Genomic DNA, 18,536 nt, shown 5'->3' with positions numbered 1-18,536 from the left:
CAACACCATTTGGATGTTTTGGAACGCCGTCTTCGTGCCAGGCCTCACCGACTGTCGTCGATACCTCTCCTCAGTGCTTCACTCAGTGAAGGATGGGCTGCCATTCCACAAGAAACCTTCCAATAACTGATTGAACGTTTGCCTGCGAGAGTGGGCCAACATCATATTGAATTCCAGCATTACCGATGAAGGGCGCCACGAACTTGTAAGTCATTTTCAGCCAGGTGTCCGGATACTTTTGAACACATAGTGTATGTTGTCAACCACGTGTCTACAAGTTACACTCGTACATCCACTATGCATATTCCCGTAAATGAGAGACATTTTACTTGAAAGTCGCTTGCCCGGTGTCGGCGGATATATATGATACTGCATGCCTGTGTTATTCAGAACTACGAATGTCGAAAGGACCTTTGCATCGTAATTCGGAATAACACAGGCAGTGCAGTGCAGCATGAGAGTTACTGCATATCCTCCTGAGGGAAATCGTGCCAAATTCTATCCAAATGGCGCGATAGCTTATCAAAATCCCGAGATGGTTGGAGGGCTCTGTCGATTAATGTTACAAATGTTCTTCACCGGGGAGAGATCCGGTTACCTTGCTGAGCAAGGTAGGATTTGGCAAGCAGGAAGGCAAGGAGTAGAAACTCTTGCCGTGTGTAGGCGGGCATTATCGTGTCGAAATGTAAGGCGAGGATGGTTTGCCATGGGGGACAGCGAAACGGGACGTAGAATATCGTAGACGTACCGCTGTGCTGTAAGGATGCCATGGATGACAACTAAAGCGGTCCCGCTATGAAAAGAAATAGAGAAATAGCACCTCAGAAAATTACTCCTAGTTGCTGGGCAGTATAGATGGTGACACTCTTCGTGCTTACCAAACCCTAGATTGGCCAGCAATGTCGCCGGATCTCTCCCCAGTATTGAGAAGTTTGGAACAGTATGGGCATGGCTCTGCAGCCGGGATTTTGACATCTAATGCCCAGTTGGATGAATTTTGACATGATATCCTCAGGAGGACCTCAAATAACTGCTTAATAAGGCCAGAGGTGGACCAGCGCATTGTTGACATATTTTTAGCGTAAATGCCTCAGATGCATTGCTCATCCAAGACCTTATATTGTCAGAAATATCTGTTTCTGACTATTGGTCACTTATCTCTAAGTACTCAGTTTAGGATCATTTATCGCATGTTTAATTTTGGCCCTAATGGTTTGGGATACTCTAAACCAAACTCCTGTCGCTTGTTATCTATTGGCAATGGCTAGGGCGTATTGGGCTGAAAGCTCGTGGGCCTTCATCCACCTCTCTTGGCACTAAGTTAGAGAAGATTTGTTGGATAAGAACAAGAGAGAAGTGAAAGGCAAGAAATGTGACTTTGTAGGGAGTACTTACTGCGGGCCGCCGAAGAAGAGGTCGAAGTCGCGGAACTCGATGCGCACCCGCTGCGAGGAGAATCCGAGGAACAGGTAGCTGCAGTAGAGCTCCTTGGGGTAGGCGCCCGGGTACGTGGGCGACACGATCTCGCCTTGGCGCTTGCTCGACGCGTGCACCGTGAAGCTGCACGGCGAGTCGGGAATCGGCGTCCCGATCTCGTACTGGGCTGCAACACCACGCCACGCTTCACCTCGCTGTGCGTCGAGCGTCGGCCAAGTACACGCAGTAAGCTGCTCGGACTTCTGATGATGCAAAGGGCTCAACAACACATCCACAGTACACCCAAGGTCACGGCTCCATTCTTAAAACGCAAATAAAAACAGTGAGACGCTAAAGCTAGAGAGATGTAAAAGTAAGCTATTAATCGATACTGATACTGATACTGTACTGCAATGTCCAGAAGCTACGCATATTTGGGAAATATAGAGAATAAAATTTAGCAAAACCTGTAAATGACCCCACAAATTAGAACTGCGATACCTGCTTGGGAAAGGAATGCCCTCTCCTTCAAAAAGCCATGTTTCAGAGATAACGGAAAACAGTGCATAGGGCACATAGCCTCTTACTCTTGCCTTCAGGCTCTTTCAAAACACACAATTAAGTCTCAGCAGAACTGAATGCCAAACAAAGTGCCATTTCACGTGTTTGGCAACAGTTCATAAACACAGGAACTTTTCATTGCACAGCGATAGAAAAGTGGATGAAGTTACTGGAACTGTACACGGATTCGACCTATCACCGTTCCTTTCAGACTGCCTTTAAGCATCACCCCCTTCAGTCAAGAATCCCACGGTACACTGACAACGTCTGAGAGGTGAAAGTGTCTGCTGACCTGATACAAGAAATGGGAATCGATTTATAAGACATAGGAAAGGAGAAGTGGTAATGTTCCTTTGGAATTTCAAAACTCATTGAGGGGAACGACAACCAAACGATTATCCAAGTTAAAGTGCTGATTTTATGAGACTGTGGGCATATCATGGGACTTCCAGGAGATCATTATGCACACAATTTTGAAGACAGCAGAGGCAGATACGCTGATTGTCCCATAGCAGTTGCATTTATCAACTCATGCATCCAAGTAACAGCCTACGCATTAATTTGAAGAAGGGTCTTCTGAGAATGCACGTCTAGAGCACAGTATTGTATGGAAGTGAAATAAAGACTATCGGGAAACTGGAGAATAGACTGGATGCATTTGATGTCTGGTGCTAGCGAGGAATGTAAGAAATCAAGAGGACGGATAAAGTACGAAATGAAGAATTACTAAAAAGAATAGGCGAAGGACGATGCCTACGGAAAACGCTCACTAGAAGGACTGCCAGGATAGTGGGATTTCTGCTACGGCATCCAGGAATAGTTAATAAGGCGTTGGAAGGAACAGTTGTCGGAAGAAACAGTGGGGGCAGAAACGGACGAGGATATACAAACCAGTTACGTAGATGTTGGATGTGGAAGTTACGTAAGAGTGAACAAATCAGAACAAGACAGGAAACGAAGGAGAGTTGCATCAAATCAGCCAAAAGAGTTTTGACTTAAAGAAGGGAAAAAGGAGACCTAGTACAACTGCTGCACAACTGCGCAACGAATACAAAGATGACGTAAAAAGGTTCTCTGCAGAGTTCTAGGCTGTTGGTCTGTATATCAAACGCCGATGGTATGTAGTTTCGGGCACAGAAGTGTAGAAATGGGCCATTTCATTGTCTATACAACAACATCGAGAATGGACCATGTATGAATGGAGGAATGTGCTGTTCTCATATAATTCTCCGTCAATTATGAGAGTCCTTCTTGTGCCACTTTCCCTTGTTGAATGCGATACGCAGTATAATCATAGAACATCGTGGAAAGAGACCAGCTTCATGGTGGAGGAGTCGTTATGTGGGAATGTATGTTAAACAGTGGGCTGAAAGAGCCTGTCGTCCTTCATTGGTAGAGGGGGAAATACTGTTACAGTACAGAGGTGCACAGATGCAGTACTGCTATTACAAGCTGCAGTTCGTGGAGGTATCCATTTCGTGGAAAAACATCTCTGTCTGCACCGATATACTCTATTGTAAGTGTAGCCAAGTATGGATTACAAAGTCTAACCATCTTGAAGTCCGGTTATGAATCCTACAGATCCTATACTGGATTCTGTAATCTACCGTTGAAACTGATCACAGCCTGTCAGTCACCACCAAGTATTCTTCCCAGCCTTCTCCGTATTTTTCAGGAATAGAACAGACTTAATAACGTAGCTCTTGAACTACATCACAGACTGTTTTGTCATCATCGGATTTATTCCAGTTTTCCTAAATTTGTTTGAAACGTTTATCATGTGTATTTAACTTTTAAAATTCTTTCTTTGCACAGTGTTTTAGACGAGATGTCTTTGATCAAGCATATCCGTGTTCCATTCCCGACATCCTGTCCATGAAGCTATAAGATCACGTCGTAAGGTGTCCATGATATTTCGGCAAACAGACTTCAGCAAACAGACTCCGAGGTTCCTGATGACTGCTGCTCTGCTTTCTTCTCACCTCCTCTTAGAGAGAACGGCGCGCTTTTTGGGAATGTCGTGACTGTTGTTTTCAGGTTTTGTGGTATGTGGTTCTGTTCGCATCGTTATTATTACTTCTGTGATGAAGGGTAGGTTTTTTTATGTCTCCCAACTATGAATTTATTTGGAGGGTGTTGCTATTAACGGTTCATATACACTCTACGACAAAATAGACACACAATGAAGGAATTATCCGAATGGGACGGAAATATGTCGACTGATGTACGTGTATAGACAAACAGACGATTACAGTATGAGAGGAATTGGATGATTAACTCAAGATATATAACTTCACAAACTGAGCTAGTCAAACACTGGGCCTTATGCGAGCAGTTATTCCGCTGGGCATTGATTGAAAGAGTTGCTGGGTGTCCTCCTGAGGAATATCGTGCCAGATTTTGTTCAAAACCCCGAGTTGGTTGGAGGGCCCTGTCCGTAACGCTCCAAACGTCCTCAGTTGGGTAGAAATCAAGGGACTTGGCTGGCCAAGGTAGGGTTTGGTAAACACGGATACAAGTAGTAGAAACTCTGTGAGCATGTGGGCTTTTCCTTACTGAAATGTAACCCCAGAATGACTTATCATGATGGCTACAAAAAGGATCGTGGAATATTGTCGACGTACAGCTCTGATCCAATGATGCCGCGGATGACAACCAGTGGGGTTCTGCTATGAGGTAGAATGGCATTCCAGACCATCATTCTTGGTTGTCGGTCCGTATGGCGAGCGACAGTCGGTTTGGTATCGCATCGCTGTCCAGGCCGTCTCCAGACGTGTCTTTGATGGTCATCGGGGCTCAGTTCGAAGTGGTACACATGACTGAAGGCAACTCTACTTTAGTCAATGGTATTCCGGACCGAAGAACATGGTACCCGCCCACAGACGACGAGAGTTTCTACTGCTTGTCTTTGTGCCTGCCAAACCCCACCTCGGCCAACAAGGTCGCTTGATATCTCCCCATTGAGAACGTTTGGAGCCTTATGGACAGGGCCCTCCACTTAGTTCGGGATTTTGACGGTTTAACGCGTGAACTGGACAAAATTTGGCACGATATCCCTCAGGAGGACATCCGACAAGTGTATCAGTCAATGCCAATCCGAGTAATCGGTGGCCTAAGGGCCAGAGGTGTTACTGACTTGCTCAACTTGTGATGCTCTTTCTCTTGAATAAATTAGCTAAATTTTTCTGAAATTGTAATCATTTGTTTGTCTGTACATGTACACCACATCTATCGATTTCGGTCCCTTTCGGATAATCCCTTCGTGATGCTTCTTTTTCTTTATTTTCTTCTTCTTAAAGTACATTTAACTTATAGCCAGAACACGGACCAGAAATGCTGCTGTTGACGCCTTTCTTTCGCAAAGGGTGTGCCAACCTCGTCGTGTGGCTGATGTCATGTTCGACGGTTGTACCGCTTTAGTTGTTTTCGTCGTTTTCTGACATGACGGCAAGACTGTCTTGGGATCTTTAGAATTCCGCTTGGAGTGACTAGTTCATCAGTCCGCGCCTCTTGGTTGGTCAGCACAGGTCGGGCCAATAGTTCTATGTGCTTTGTCCGTTCCTCCGATAGCAGGATTCGCGTGTCTGTGGAGGTCCTCACGTGTGTACTCATCTCTGACATTTGCCGCTCGTCTGTTTCCCGTAACACTTGACATGTTTTTCCATCTCAGAGTGCAGGACGATTATAAATCTTCTCTGGGCTTATTCCAGGGCAGCTTCGATTCTGGCCTGCCTATCGACGTCATACTCCGTAGTCAAGTCGTCGAATGTGACGGGGCACTGTGAGCGCTTATCGTATTTCCTCATGGTGCACTAAACCTGTCGACTTCTTATGTACAATTGCCCTTACCTCCTCCACTACTCCGCTCCTTACCCTGTCCGCGCAACACCGCGCTATGTAGTGGTGATGGGCTGCGAACTACCTCTTCCATTCAATACACCAAAGCCGCCGTATGAGGGCCTCACTGTGCGGGAACTCTTTACTTTTTCCTAGCGCTGTGCAGAATTCCACTCATGAGTCAGATATATGTCGTTATCTAATGTTAATTAGACCATCTTCGACCCTAATTTCAATAGCCTCTGTAATTGCAAAAGCCTAGACCACTGGTTCTTAACGTGTGGGTATTTAACCACTCGTGGGTAAAATGTAATTTTCTGAGGGGTAAACAAAAAAGTTGAATTCTGTTTCACCTACGAAACTCAATTCTTTTTTAAAAGATCGTTACTATTATCACAGTTTCGTAAGACTGTAATGCTGATTACGTAAGTTACAATAATTACTTTTTTTCAAGTTCCAACATTACTGTGCGACACAATGTGGTGGAGGTTTCAGCATGTGAAATGAACGTTCGAACATCATCTCCTTCAGATAGTCCTCACTGTGTACACATAATTTATACTTTGCAGCATGCGCCTATGACAGAAAAATTGAGACATATACAACAATTTGTTTAAATATCTCACTAAAATGCATTTTCCGAGTTGTAGGTATTTCTCGCTGTGGAACAGTAATGATATCATTATTTACTTCGCAACAATAAATAAACTAACTGAGAGCACAATACCAACTTACAGGCTGATTCGCGAAGATAAGCAAATATGATTCGCGAAGATAAGCAAATATTTTAATATGTTATTCTACAAGTAAAACTAAAGAAAAAAGTTCATATAAACATAGGTCCCCAAATGTTTAGTAACAGATTTACAGCTAATAATAGATTTTGCCTGAAACTGAGCAACACTGCTAATAAGAAGAAATCGCAAAACTGTACGAGGTTAAAGTAAAGCACGATTTCCATTTATTTTGTTGTTATTGGTCCCAGACGTGGGTCTGCAGTAGTTTTGCAGAGCAACCAGATAAGCAAAGAAATTAAGAACAACCACGTGAATCTGAAACGAGCAACACAATCTGTCATATACGTGCAGCTATAATGCATTGAACTCTGTGGAGACGTTTTTGAAAAATTATTGTGGAAGTATTGTGAAAGTGTATGTAGGCTGTACAACTTCCTTAAAAATGAGCTTTGTTTTTTCTGGTTTAACATGAATTCACGTGTGCTTTGGTATTAATAAAAACAGATTATCTGACACATTCATACAGTTTGTTAACGTTATTACAATCATTTTTCCAAAATTAAATTCTCTAAAACTCCTGTTGAAAACTTTGGGCAATTGTCTGAAATAAAAAAAAAACAGATTGGGCGAAGTAAGTTAATAATTTAAAAATTTTACAAAATTACTTCTTTGCTTCTCTGGATGATCTGGAAAACTGCTGCAGATACACGTCTGGGACATGTTTTATTCGACTCACCAGATCAAAAACAACAAAATAAATGGAAATCGTGCTTTACTTCAACCTCGTACAGTTTTGCGATTGCTTCATATTACCGAAGCTGCTAAATTTCAGGCAAAATAGTTTATTAGCTGTAACTCCGTTAATAAAAATTTGCGTACCTATCTTTATATGAACGTTTTCCTTTAGTTTTACTTGTAGAATAACATATTAAAATATTTGCGTATCTTCTTGAATCACCCTGTATAATAGCTATTAGACTGCTGCAGGGCCAACAAAATATTATTATTTTTTTCCTTTCTCAGACGTTATGTCTGGTTAAAAATGGAAAGTGATGCGGACCTTGATCAAGCGTGACTTCCTTTTAACTGTACGGTATATGTTACATTGCATTTAGGAACTTTTGGGTAATTGAACAAGTATCAATAATTACAGATTTCTGTAGTTGTATATATAAGTTTGGATGTAGCTGTATTGCTTTGATGTACTGGTGGATATTGTGTGGTATGACTCCTGTAGTTGATAATATAATCGGTATAATGTCAACTTTATCCTGATGCCACATGTCCTTGTCTTCCTCAGCCAGTTGGATGTATTTTTCAATTTTTTCTCCTGTTTTCTTCTGTATATTTGTTGTATTGGGTATGGATATTTCGATTAGTTGTGTTAATTTCTTCCTTTTATTGGTGAGTATGATGTCAGGTTTGTTATGTGGTGTTGTTTTATCAGTTATAATGGTTCTGTTCCAGTATAATTTGTATTCATCATTCTCCAGTACATTTTGTGGTGCATACTTGTATGTGGGAACGTGTTGTTTTATTAGTTTATGTTGTATGGCAAGTTGTTGATGTATTATTTTTGCTACATTGCCATGTCTTCTGGGGTATTCTGTATTTGCTAGTATTGTACATCCGCTTGTTATGTGATCTACTGTTTCTATTTGTTGTTTGCAAAGTCTGCATTTATCTGTTGTGTTATTGGGATCTTTAATAATATGCTTGCTGTAATATCTGGTGTTTATTGTTTGATCCTGTATTGCAATCATGAATCCTTCCGTCTCACTGTATATATATCCTTTTGTTAGCCATGTGTTGTATGCGTCTTGATCGATATGTGGCTGTGTTAGACGATACGGGTGCTTGCCATGTAGTGCTTTCTTTTTCCAATTTACTTTCTTCGTATCTGTTGATGTTATGTGATCTAAAGGGTTGTAGAAGTGGTTATGAAATAGCAGTGGTGTAGCCGATGGAGTGATTGCTTTGTGTACACTCCTGGAAATGGAAAAAAAAACACATTGACACCGGTGTGTCAGACCCACCATACTTGCTCCGGACACTGCGAGAGGGCTGTACAAGCAATGATCACACGCACGGCACAGCGGACACACCAGGAACCGCGGTGTTGGCCGTCGAATGGCGCTAGCTGCGCAGCATTTGTGCACCGCCGCCGTCAGTGTCAGCCAGTTTGCCGTGGCATACGGAGCTCCATCGCAGTCTTTAACCCTGGTAGCATGCCGCGACAGCGTGGACGTGAACCGTATGTGCAGTTGACGGACTTTGAGCGAGGGCGTATAGTGGGCATGCGGGAGGCCGGGTGGACGTACCGCCGAATTGCTCAACACGTGGGGCGTGAGGTCTCCACAGTACATCGATGTTGTCGCCAGTGGTCGGCGGAAGGTGCACGTGCCCGTCGACCTGGGACCGGACCGCAGCGACGCACGGATGCACGCCAAGACCGTTGGATCCTACGCAGTGCCGTAGGGGACCGCACCGCCACTTCCCAGCAAATTAGGGACACTGTTGCTCCTGGGGTATCGGCGAGGACCATTCGCAACCGTCTCCATGAAGCTGGGCTACGGTCCCGCACACCGTTAGGCCGTCTTCCGCTCACGCCCCAACATCGTGCAGCCCGCCTCCAGTGGTGTCGCGACAGGCGTGAATGGAGGGACGAATGGAGACGTGTCGTCTTCAGCGATGAGAGTCGCTTCTGCCTTGGTGCCAATGATGGTCGTATGCGTGTTTGGCGCCGTGCAGGTGAGCGCCACAATCAGGACTGCATACGACCGAGGCACACAGGGCCAACACCCGGCATCATGGTGTGGGGAGCGATCTCCTACACTGGCCGTACACCACTGGTGATCGTCGAGGGGACACTGAATAGTGCACGCTACATCCAAACCGTCATCGAACCCATCGTTCTACCATTCCTAGACCGGCAAGGGAACTTGCTGTTCCAACAGGACAATGCACGTCCGCATGTATCCCGTGCCACCCAACGTGCTCTAGAAGGTGTAAGTCAACTATCCTGACCAGCAAGATCTCCGGATCTGTCCCCCATTGAGCATGTTTGGGACTGGATGAAGCGTCGTCTCACGCGGTCTGCACGTCCAGCACGAACGCTGGTCCAACTGAGGCGCCAGGTGGAAATGGCATGGCAAGCCGTTCCACAGGACTACATCCAGCATCTCTACGATCGTCTCCATGGGAGAATAGCAGCCTGCATTGCTGCGAAAGGTGGATATACACTGTACTAGTGCCGACATTGTGCATACTCTGTTGCCTGTGTCTATGTGCCTGTGGTTCTGTCAGTGTGATCATGTCATGCATCTGACCCCAGGAATGTGTCAATAAAGTTTCCCCTTCCTGGGACAATGAATTCACGGTGTTCTTATTTCAATTTCCAGGAGTGTATTTTGCTAGTTTCTGCTCGTTCTAGAAAGAATTTTCTTAAGTTGTCTGCCTGTCCATAATGTAAGTTTTTTATGTCGATAAATCCCCTTCCTCCTTCCTTTCTGCTTAATGTGAGTCTTTCTGTTGCTGAATGTATGTGATGTATTCTATATTTGTGGCATTGTAATCATGTAAGTGTATTGAGTGCTTCTAGGTCTGTGTTACTCCATTTCACTACTCCAAATGAGTAGGTCAATATTGGTATAGCATAGGTATTTATAGCTTTTGTCTTGTTTCTTGCTGTCAATTCTGTTTTCAGTACTTTTGTTAGTCTTTGTCTATATTTTTCTTTTAGTTCTTCTTTATTATTTGTATTATCTATTCCTATTTTTTGTCTGTATCCTAGATATTTGTAGGCATCTGTTTTTTCCATCGCTTCTATGCAGTCGCTGTGGTTATCCAATACGTAATCTTCCTGTTTAGTACGTTTTCCCGTGACTATGCTATTTTTCTTACATTTGTCTGTTCCAAAAGCCATATTTATATCATTGCTGAATACTTCTGTTATCTTTAGTAATTGGTTGAGTTGTTGATTTGTTGCTGCCAGTAGTTTTAGATCATATATATATATATATATATATATATATATATATAGCAAATGTGTGATTTTGTGTTGGTATGTTCCAGTAATATTGTATCCATAATTTGTATTGTTTAGCATGTTGGATAGTGAGTCCAGAGCAAGTCATAACCAGAAAGGACATAATGAGTCTCCTTGGTATATTCCACGCTTAATCTGTATTGGCTGTGATGTGATATTATTTGAATTTGTTTGTATATTAAGTGTGGTTTAACAATTTTTCATTACTATGTTTAGGAACTGTATCAAGTTAGGATCTACTTTGTATTTTCCAATATTTGTAGTAACCATGAATGGGGTACACTATCAAAAGCTTTTTGGTAATCAATGTATGCGTAGTGTAGTGACCTTTGTTTAGTTTTAGCTTGATATGTCACTTCTGCATCTATTATCAGTTGCTCTTTACATCCTCATGCTCCTTTGCAACAGCCTTTTTGTTCTTCATTTATAATTTTGTTCTGTGTTGTATGTGTCATTAATTTCTGTGTAATGACTGAAGTTAATATTTTGTATATTGTTGGTAGGCATGTTATGGAGCGATATTTAGGTGAGTTTGCTGTGTCTGCTTGATCTTTAGGTTTCGGATAGGCTATTCCATGTGTAAGTGTATCAGAGAATGTGTATGGGTTTGCAATGTAACTGTTAAATAATTTAGTTAGATGTGAATGTGTTGAGATGAACTTCTTTAGCCAGAAATTTGCTTTTTTATCTTTTCCAGGGGCTTTCCAATTGTGCATAGAATTAATTGCTCGGGTGACTTCATGTTGCAAAATTATCACTTCAGGCATTTGCGGTATCATTTTGTATGTGTCTGTTTCTGCTTGTATCCACCGTGCCTGCCTGTTATGTTGTACCGGGTTTGACCATATGTTGCTCCAGAAGTGTTCCATGTCTGTTATGTTTGGTGGATTGTCTATTTTAATGTGTGTGTTATGTATTGTCTGGTAAAATTTCTTTTGGTTTGTGTTGAATGTTTGGTTTTGTTTCCTTCTATTTTCACTTTTTTTGTACCTTCTAAGTCGTTTGGCCAATGCTTGTAATTTTTGCTTCTTTTCATCTAATTGCTCTATCGCTTCTTGTTGTGAGCTTTTACCTAATCTTTTTCGTTTTTTGTCTGATATTTCATTTCTTATAAATTGTGTTAGCTGTCCGATGTGTTTTCTAAGTTTTTCTATTCTGATCTGTAGCCTATGTTGTCATGTTGGGATTGTGGGTTTCTTCTGTGTGTTGGTTGGTTCTGATCTCTGCTTAGTGTGTATATTTAGTGTAGTGAGTGCTCCTATATAAGCCAGTAGTTTTAACTCTTCCATAGTTGTATTTTCATTTATTTTGTTGTGTATGATTGTGTTGATAGCTGTTATTGTTGTTTCGACTTGTGGGTTATTTGGTGGTCTATGTAAGAATGGTCTAATGTCTGTATTTGTGTCTTTGTATTCTATATATGTCAGCTGAAATTTTTCTTCTATACCTAAAATGTGTGTCACTTCGTGTTCTATTTGTGCTTGTTCTGGTGGCTGTCATTAGATTTCGTTTTCCTCTGATTGTTTAATTGATGTGTGTTGTTCTCGGTTTGTTTGCTCTGGGATGTTTGAGTCCATTACTGTATTTTCTTCTTCTTCTGACTGTACATTATTTTGTTCCAGTATTTGTTGTACTTGTTGTTTGATGTTTTCTAATTCTGACTGGGGTATCCTGTTATTTTTGATTATTACACGGATCTGATCAGCTAGTTGTTGTTCTGTTAAAAATTTTAATTCTGGGTATCTGGTAATAAATGTTGTGTATACTTGTGATCTGTATCGAGTTGTGTTGGTTCCTAAGTTTATTATTATTATTATTATTATTATTATTATTATTATTAGTAGTAGTAGTAGTAGTAGTAGCAGCAGTAGTAGTAGTAGTAGTAGTAGTAGTTGATTTTAAATGGCGCTGCAGCATGTGGATGAATGACTTGACACAGGGAAAAGGAGTGGTGCAGAGGAAGCATCTTCTGTAAAAAGTGTCTTTCCTCACTGCAGATAGTTGGCGTTCTTTTCTGAGATGGAGTTATAGGTATCACTCACGATGCACTGAGAATTGATTCACCATTCTAAAAGAAATGGTTGTTAGAAATAAACAGTACCAATTGTCTCCTTGTTAGTATGTGGTTTAATAAAACACCTAAAAAAACTGAATGTGGTTTATCTTTCGTCATTTAAAAAATAAAAGTGTTCAAAGAAATCTCTTTTTCATTCTAAAGTTTAGCTAGGCGCTAATGCTGATGACGGTGGTGGGACGTTTGGGGAGGGAAGTGGGTTCTAGGTAATATCATATTGCACTCAACGGCAATGGTCTCACGAATGTTGGGAGCCACTGGACTAAACCATACTTCACAGAAATACCTATTTGCCATCGCGTTGCTAAAAAGTATGCGGACTTTTCGAAAGGTATTGCTGGCAAACGGAATGCAGGATAGTGCTTTGAGCTCCTATTTTTCTTTCTGTTGTTGTCTAAGTATAACCTCTGTAATTGCTTTACTTATCTGCTTCTTCCTGTAACCGTTCCTTTGGTGTTTGTCTCCATGTGCTTCAGATCATTTGGAAGGCTATCTCGGTCGTACATGGCTCGCTACCTGTGAGAAAGTGTGCATAAAATGCCTTCATGCTGGGAGTTATAGATACTACTGGAACTTCGTAGATACAAATTCGTAGAGTGTCTAGGTTTTCTGCGCACACTGTGCCCCCGCTTGCCATCTGGTTTCCGTTTCACCGGGACATCAAGAAGGTGGAGGGCGCCATCCTGAGCTACCTCCATGATAAATTGTATTTTGGGATAGAGTGATAAATTCGTGGAGAAATTCACTAAGCTGTCCCGTTCATATGGCCGAACGGCACTAACTCCAGGGCCTTCATCTCGAATTCTTCCGTGAACAAATTTCCTACAACCGGTGATGGAGGACAACCAATGGAGACGCCGTCCAACTATTCTATCGAACAGGTAGAAAATTGAGACGAACACAGAATTGAAAATTATCGAATTTCTTATCAGTTCCATCGATTCCTTTAGTGGTAACCTGGTGAAGAGGTACAGTACGTCAAAACTCATTAACAGGTCACTATCACTGAGGCGAAATTATATAGATGTTGTACAAAATGAAAGGATCTGCGGATGTGATATTAGCGTTTTCCCGCTACGGGACTCAGGAGAGCAGTTTACTGTTTGACCAAACCGTATGTTAATGCTCTTATATAGCTGACTATGTCACACAGCAGAAAGCGCTCTTTGTGGTTTTTTTGGCAGACCATACAGTCATGGCGGTGACATTTTCCTGTTTGCCGCTTCACGGAGAAGTCCATAAATTTCCTGTTCATGCCATTAGCGCAGAAGCAACATCTTTATTAGTCGGTAGTATGACCAAATCTTCATCGTCAAGTAACTCGTGGATGTTCGCTCTTTCCGACTTTGAAATTTTGCTCATAGTTAGTGTAGCCATGGTGAGTGCGCAGCGCCGGCCGGAGTGGCCGAGCGGTTCTAGGCGCTTCAGCCTGGAACCACGCGACCGCTACAGTCACAGGTTCGAATCCTGCCTCGGGCGTGGATGTGTGTGATGTCCTTGAGTTAGTTAGCTTTAAGTAGTTCTAAGTTCTAGGGAACTGACGACCACAGATGTTAAGTCCCATAGTGCTCAGAGCCATTTGAACCTTTTGAGTGCGCATCAGCTTCCACTGCGTATTCATCGGCCTCGTTCACTGATAGAGCGTAGATGGTTTGTTATCCATACGCCTGCAGCATTTGCAACAACTCTCAGCGTAAAGGTATTTGACGCACAGTTGTCCGCAGCTCGTGGTCTAGCGGCTGGCGTTGCTACCTGTGGATCACGGGGTCCCGGGGTCCCGGGTTCGATTCCCTGCCGGGTTGGGGATTTTCTCTTCCCGGGGACTGGGTGTTTGTGTTGTCATCTTCATTATCATAATTCGTGACAGTTGTACTGAGAAAGAACTGGGACTTTGTACGGGCGCTGATGACCACGCAGTTGAGCGCCCCCCAAATCAAACATCATCATCACGCACAATTGTTTTCAGGGTGTTATCCTCTGCGACCCAGACAGCGCTTTCCAAATGAACTGAAGCACCTGGAGACAAATACTAAAGCATTGGTTACAGCGACAAACAAATTAGACGTGCGTTATAAGCGTTGTACCTAAACAACAATTGAAAGAAAACGGAAGCACATCGCTAGGGTGCATCCCATTAGTCGGCAGTAGCTCCATAATAGTCAGCAAAATCTTGGAGCGACACAGTGTCAAATGTGGATAAATGGTGATGAAAAAGCCCTCTTTTGAGGTAGTTGCTGCCGTGTACTCATATATGCAACTTATCGTGATTCCGATGCAGGTATATAAGAATCGGCATGGAGGCAAGGGGTATTGTGGCATTTCTCTCTTTCCGACGTGCATACGGTAAATGTGTACACGTGAACTGTGGCGACAGTACTACCAGATAACGTGCAGTTATTCTTTTCTTGCCTGACAAAGGACAAACACAGGTAGGTGCCCATCGGAGAATGGAGAAAATGTATGGGGTAGCATGTCTGACGAAAACCACTGTTGTCGATAATGGGTCCTGCTGCTTCATGATAATGCACGCCCTCGTAACGCGATTGTCTCGAAGCAGAAGTTATGTCAACTCAAGTGAGAGACATTTGAGCATCAACCCTGTAGTTCTGATCTCTCCCAGATGAGCTTAACACGCCTTCGGTCACTAAAAAAGACGTTAAAGTGTCGATGATTCCTGTCAGACGATCGGATGAGGATGTGGAGCAGGCAGTTACGGACTTCTTCATTCACAAGGCACGCTGTTTTACAAAACGGATACTTCAACTTGGTGCATAGCTTGGATGACTGCCTCATTGTTAACGGCGATTTTGCGTGATTAGTATCCAATTCTGGGCCGTACGGCCTTCGAACGGAAACTTTTTGATCGCCCCTTGTAATTCACTCACCCCCTATAATTGTATTTGAAAAATTTCTTTTCTATTAAATATGCAGCTCACTGCGTTCACATAGATACACAAAAAATGGTTCAAATGGCTCTGAGCACTATGGGACTTAACATCTGAGGTCATCAGTCCCCTAGACTTAGAACTACTTAAACCTAACTAACCTAAAGACATCACACACATCCATGCCCGAGGCAGGATTCGAACCTGCGACTGTAGCGGTCGCGCGATTCCAGACTGAAGCGCCTAGAACCGCTCGGCCACACCAGCCGGCTCACATAGATACACATTTTGCAGATGATTGTAGACGACATCTAGCGCTCCAGTGTGGTTCAAGACGGGTAACACAATGGATAGGACCTGTACGTCGATCTCCAGTGTCACCTGACCTTAGCTCTGTGGATATTCGTGTTGGAGGTCATCACTAGAGTGAATTGTGTAGCACTCGTGCTGACGCGGTTGAAGAACTGGAACAGTGAATTATACGGTCTTGTCAATATTTACCAGAACATCCGGGGGCGGGGGAGCTACGAATAATTGGTAATTCACTGCAGAGACAGCAATTTTGCTTCCAAATACGAGGAACACCACAGTGTACAATAAATCGCAATCCCTAATGTGATGACACAGTACTGTCTTTCTTGTCAAGCGTCTATGGGTGAATTTTGAGCTCAGTTACTTGAGGACTTAATCGATAAGTTGGCATTTCAAATTTATTTGTACCAACTAGAACAATATTTTATACTGAAGTAAGAGGTGACTCGCAGCTACGAGGATGTGCTGAAAACTAATGCCTCGGGTTATTTTACGTGAAAACTCTTAGACTTTTTTTTAAATAAAACGAAAATTATTGACATTATAAATCTTTAGTTTTCTTGTCTACATATTTGCAGCCCTTTGCCGCTACAGGAATCCGAATAGTAACGTGTAACATCGTGGTGTGTAACGTAACTATGTCAGTGCGTGAGAAACAGCGTGCTGTAATCGAGTGTCGAATTCGAAGAGTTCGATCCTTTCCCTCTGTATGACGATGCCACATCTGCAGAAATCCGACACCTTGGGTTCTTTGTCATCCATTATATTCTATGCAGTGCCGACTTGGTCCTATCGGCTTTCATCTGTTTCCAAAACTCAAAGAACAACTTTGGCGACTTCACTTTGATAGTGATGAAGCGGTGCTAGTAGACATGACGTTGTGGCTCCGTCACCAAAGATTCTAAATTGGCGGTATCCACAAACTGATGTCTCGCAGGGAGAAATGTAAACGTCGTCAGGGTGACTATGTTGAGAAATAATTATGTAGACATGAAGAATAAAGATGTAGAAAGCTAACAAGGTTTTTTTTATTTAAAAAGTCGTAAGAATTTCCACACAAAAATTCTGAGGCATACTTTTCAGCGTGCTCGCATACATATTCGAAAGTATCTCACAAACGGCTTGTTTTCGGATCCATGTTAACTGGAACGTTTTTACTTCTATCTTCGTATATTTTCACCCACGGCAGTTTTCACTTTCAATTTTTGTGTACCCTGTGTACTTTATCCCTTACTGCACTCTAAAGTTTGTGAGAATTGTAACAACCTGACAGAATTTCCCAATTAACTCCTGTCATGTAGAACACAGAACCAAAAAGAGGTCGTTAACATTGGATGGATGTGCATATAGACTAAGCAGGGTTTAAAGCCGCTGTGAGTGGATACTGGACCACTCAGTGTGACCAGACCACGGGTTGACATTGTCCGTATAACGGAAGTGGGTCATACAACTTCGTCCATGGTGTTCGAGTGAGACTCTGGCATTGTAACAGATGTGGACTTCACTGTGTGATCGATTGAAACCATCCGGATCGCACGTCAGACACTGCGCGTCTTCCATTGTGCAGACACCACAAACACCTCAGACAGCGAACGGCGCCTGAAAGCCGAAGCTGGCACACTTAGTGGCAATATGCAGCTTTTGCGGACTAGTATTATACTGGAGACCTCATCCATGTTAGACGCAAGTGTGGCAACGACAATCTCACAGCCCGCGTTCTTGAGAAGCAATTTCGATGGCTTGGGATGCCATTATATATATATATATATATATATATATATATATATATATATATATATATATATATAACTCATTTTCAGTTTCTATGCGTTGTGCGCCTTGAGAACATCAACTGCTACATGGCAGAGCTTGGAAGCCAGGAGTACTGCCCTTCCTTCAGGTCGCTGCGTATGCCCCATTTCAGCAGGACAATGCTCGCTTCCATACGGCGGCAATGTGCAAGCTTAATTTCAGCATCTAAAGGTACCACAACTGCCCTTGTTTGCACAAATGCTTCGCTTATGACCGATCCATCGATGACGTTCTGAATATGTGTGGTCGGATACTTGCTGCCTTCCAACAACTACTTGTGGTGTGTTGTGGACTTGCATTCGAACACATTCATACCCACTTTGAGTCCATGCCAGAACGTTTAGAAGCGCTAAACGCATATAGTCGAGCCCTTGCATATTTCTTAATCCTTAAATTCAGAGATCCCGCGCCGTTTCTGCAGAGGACCTCCTCGTTTGTTATCAATCAAGTCACTTTTCAGCATACTCCTGTAAAACTAATACTTTGATTCTCTTCATTTAAGGTTCCCCATAATCCATGATTCGCTTCCATGCAGTGCTGTGCACTAAACATACATTCCCAAATATTTCTTCCTCTAATTCAGCTCTGTGTTTGCCACTAGTAGACCTCTATTAGAAAGGAATTGCCTCTTTTCTTGTGCTATTCTGTTTCTTATATTCTACGTGAATCGTCCGAAATGCTTTATTTTGCACAAAAAGTACACTATGTAATCAAAAGTATCCGGATACCCCTAAAACATACGTCTTGATGCATTGTGCTGCCACCTACTGCCAGGTACTCCATATCAGCGACCTCAATACTCGTTACAATTCGTGAGACAGTAGAATGGGGCACCCGCGGAACTCACGGACTTC

At 42.7% G+C, this 18,536-nt stretch overlaps 1 protein-coding gene across 1 annotated transcript in view; it reads right to left on the bottom strand.

Annotated features, from left to right (window-relative positions):
* Nucleotides 1-18,536, bottom strand: part of LOC126161882 (cubilin) — a 1,256,608-nt gene that overhangs the window by 155,535 nt on the left and 1,082,537 nt on the right. Inside the window, exon 6 of the mRNA XM_049918020.1 lies at nucleotides 1,396-1,603. Within this exon, the coding sequence (XP_049773977.1) occupies nucleotides 1,396-1,603 (208 nt within the window). The remainder of the gene's footprint in view (nucleotides 1-1,395; nucleotides 1,604-18,536) is intronic.

This window comes from Schistocerca cancellata, chromosome 2 (genome assembly GCF_023864275.1).
Source record: "Schistocerca cancellata isolate TAMUIC-IGC-003103 chromosome 2, iqSchCanc2.1, whole genome shotgun sequence".
Classification (NCBI taxonomy): domain Eukaryota; kingdom Metazoa; phylum Arthropoda; class Insecta; order Orthoptera; family Acrididae; genus Schistocerca; species Schistocerca cancellata.
The sequence above is the reverse complement of the archived record's forward strand: the minus strand, read 5'-3'. Positions and strand labels throughout refer to the sequence as shown.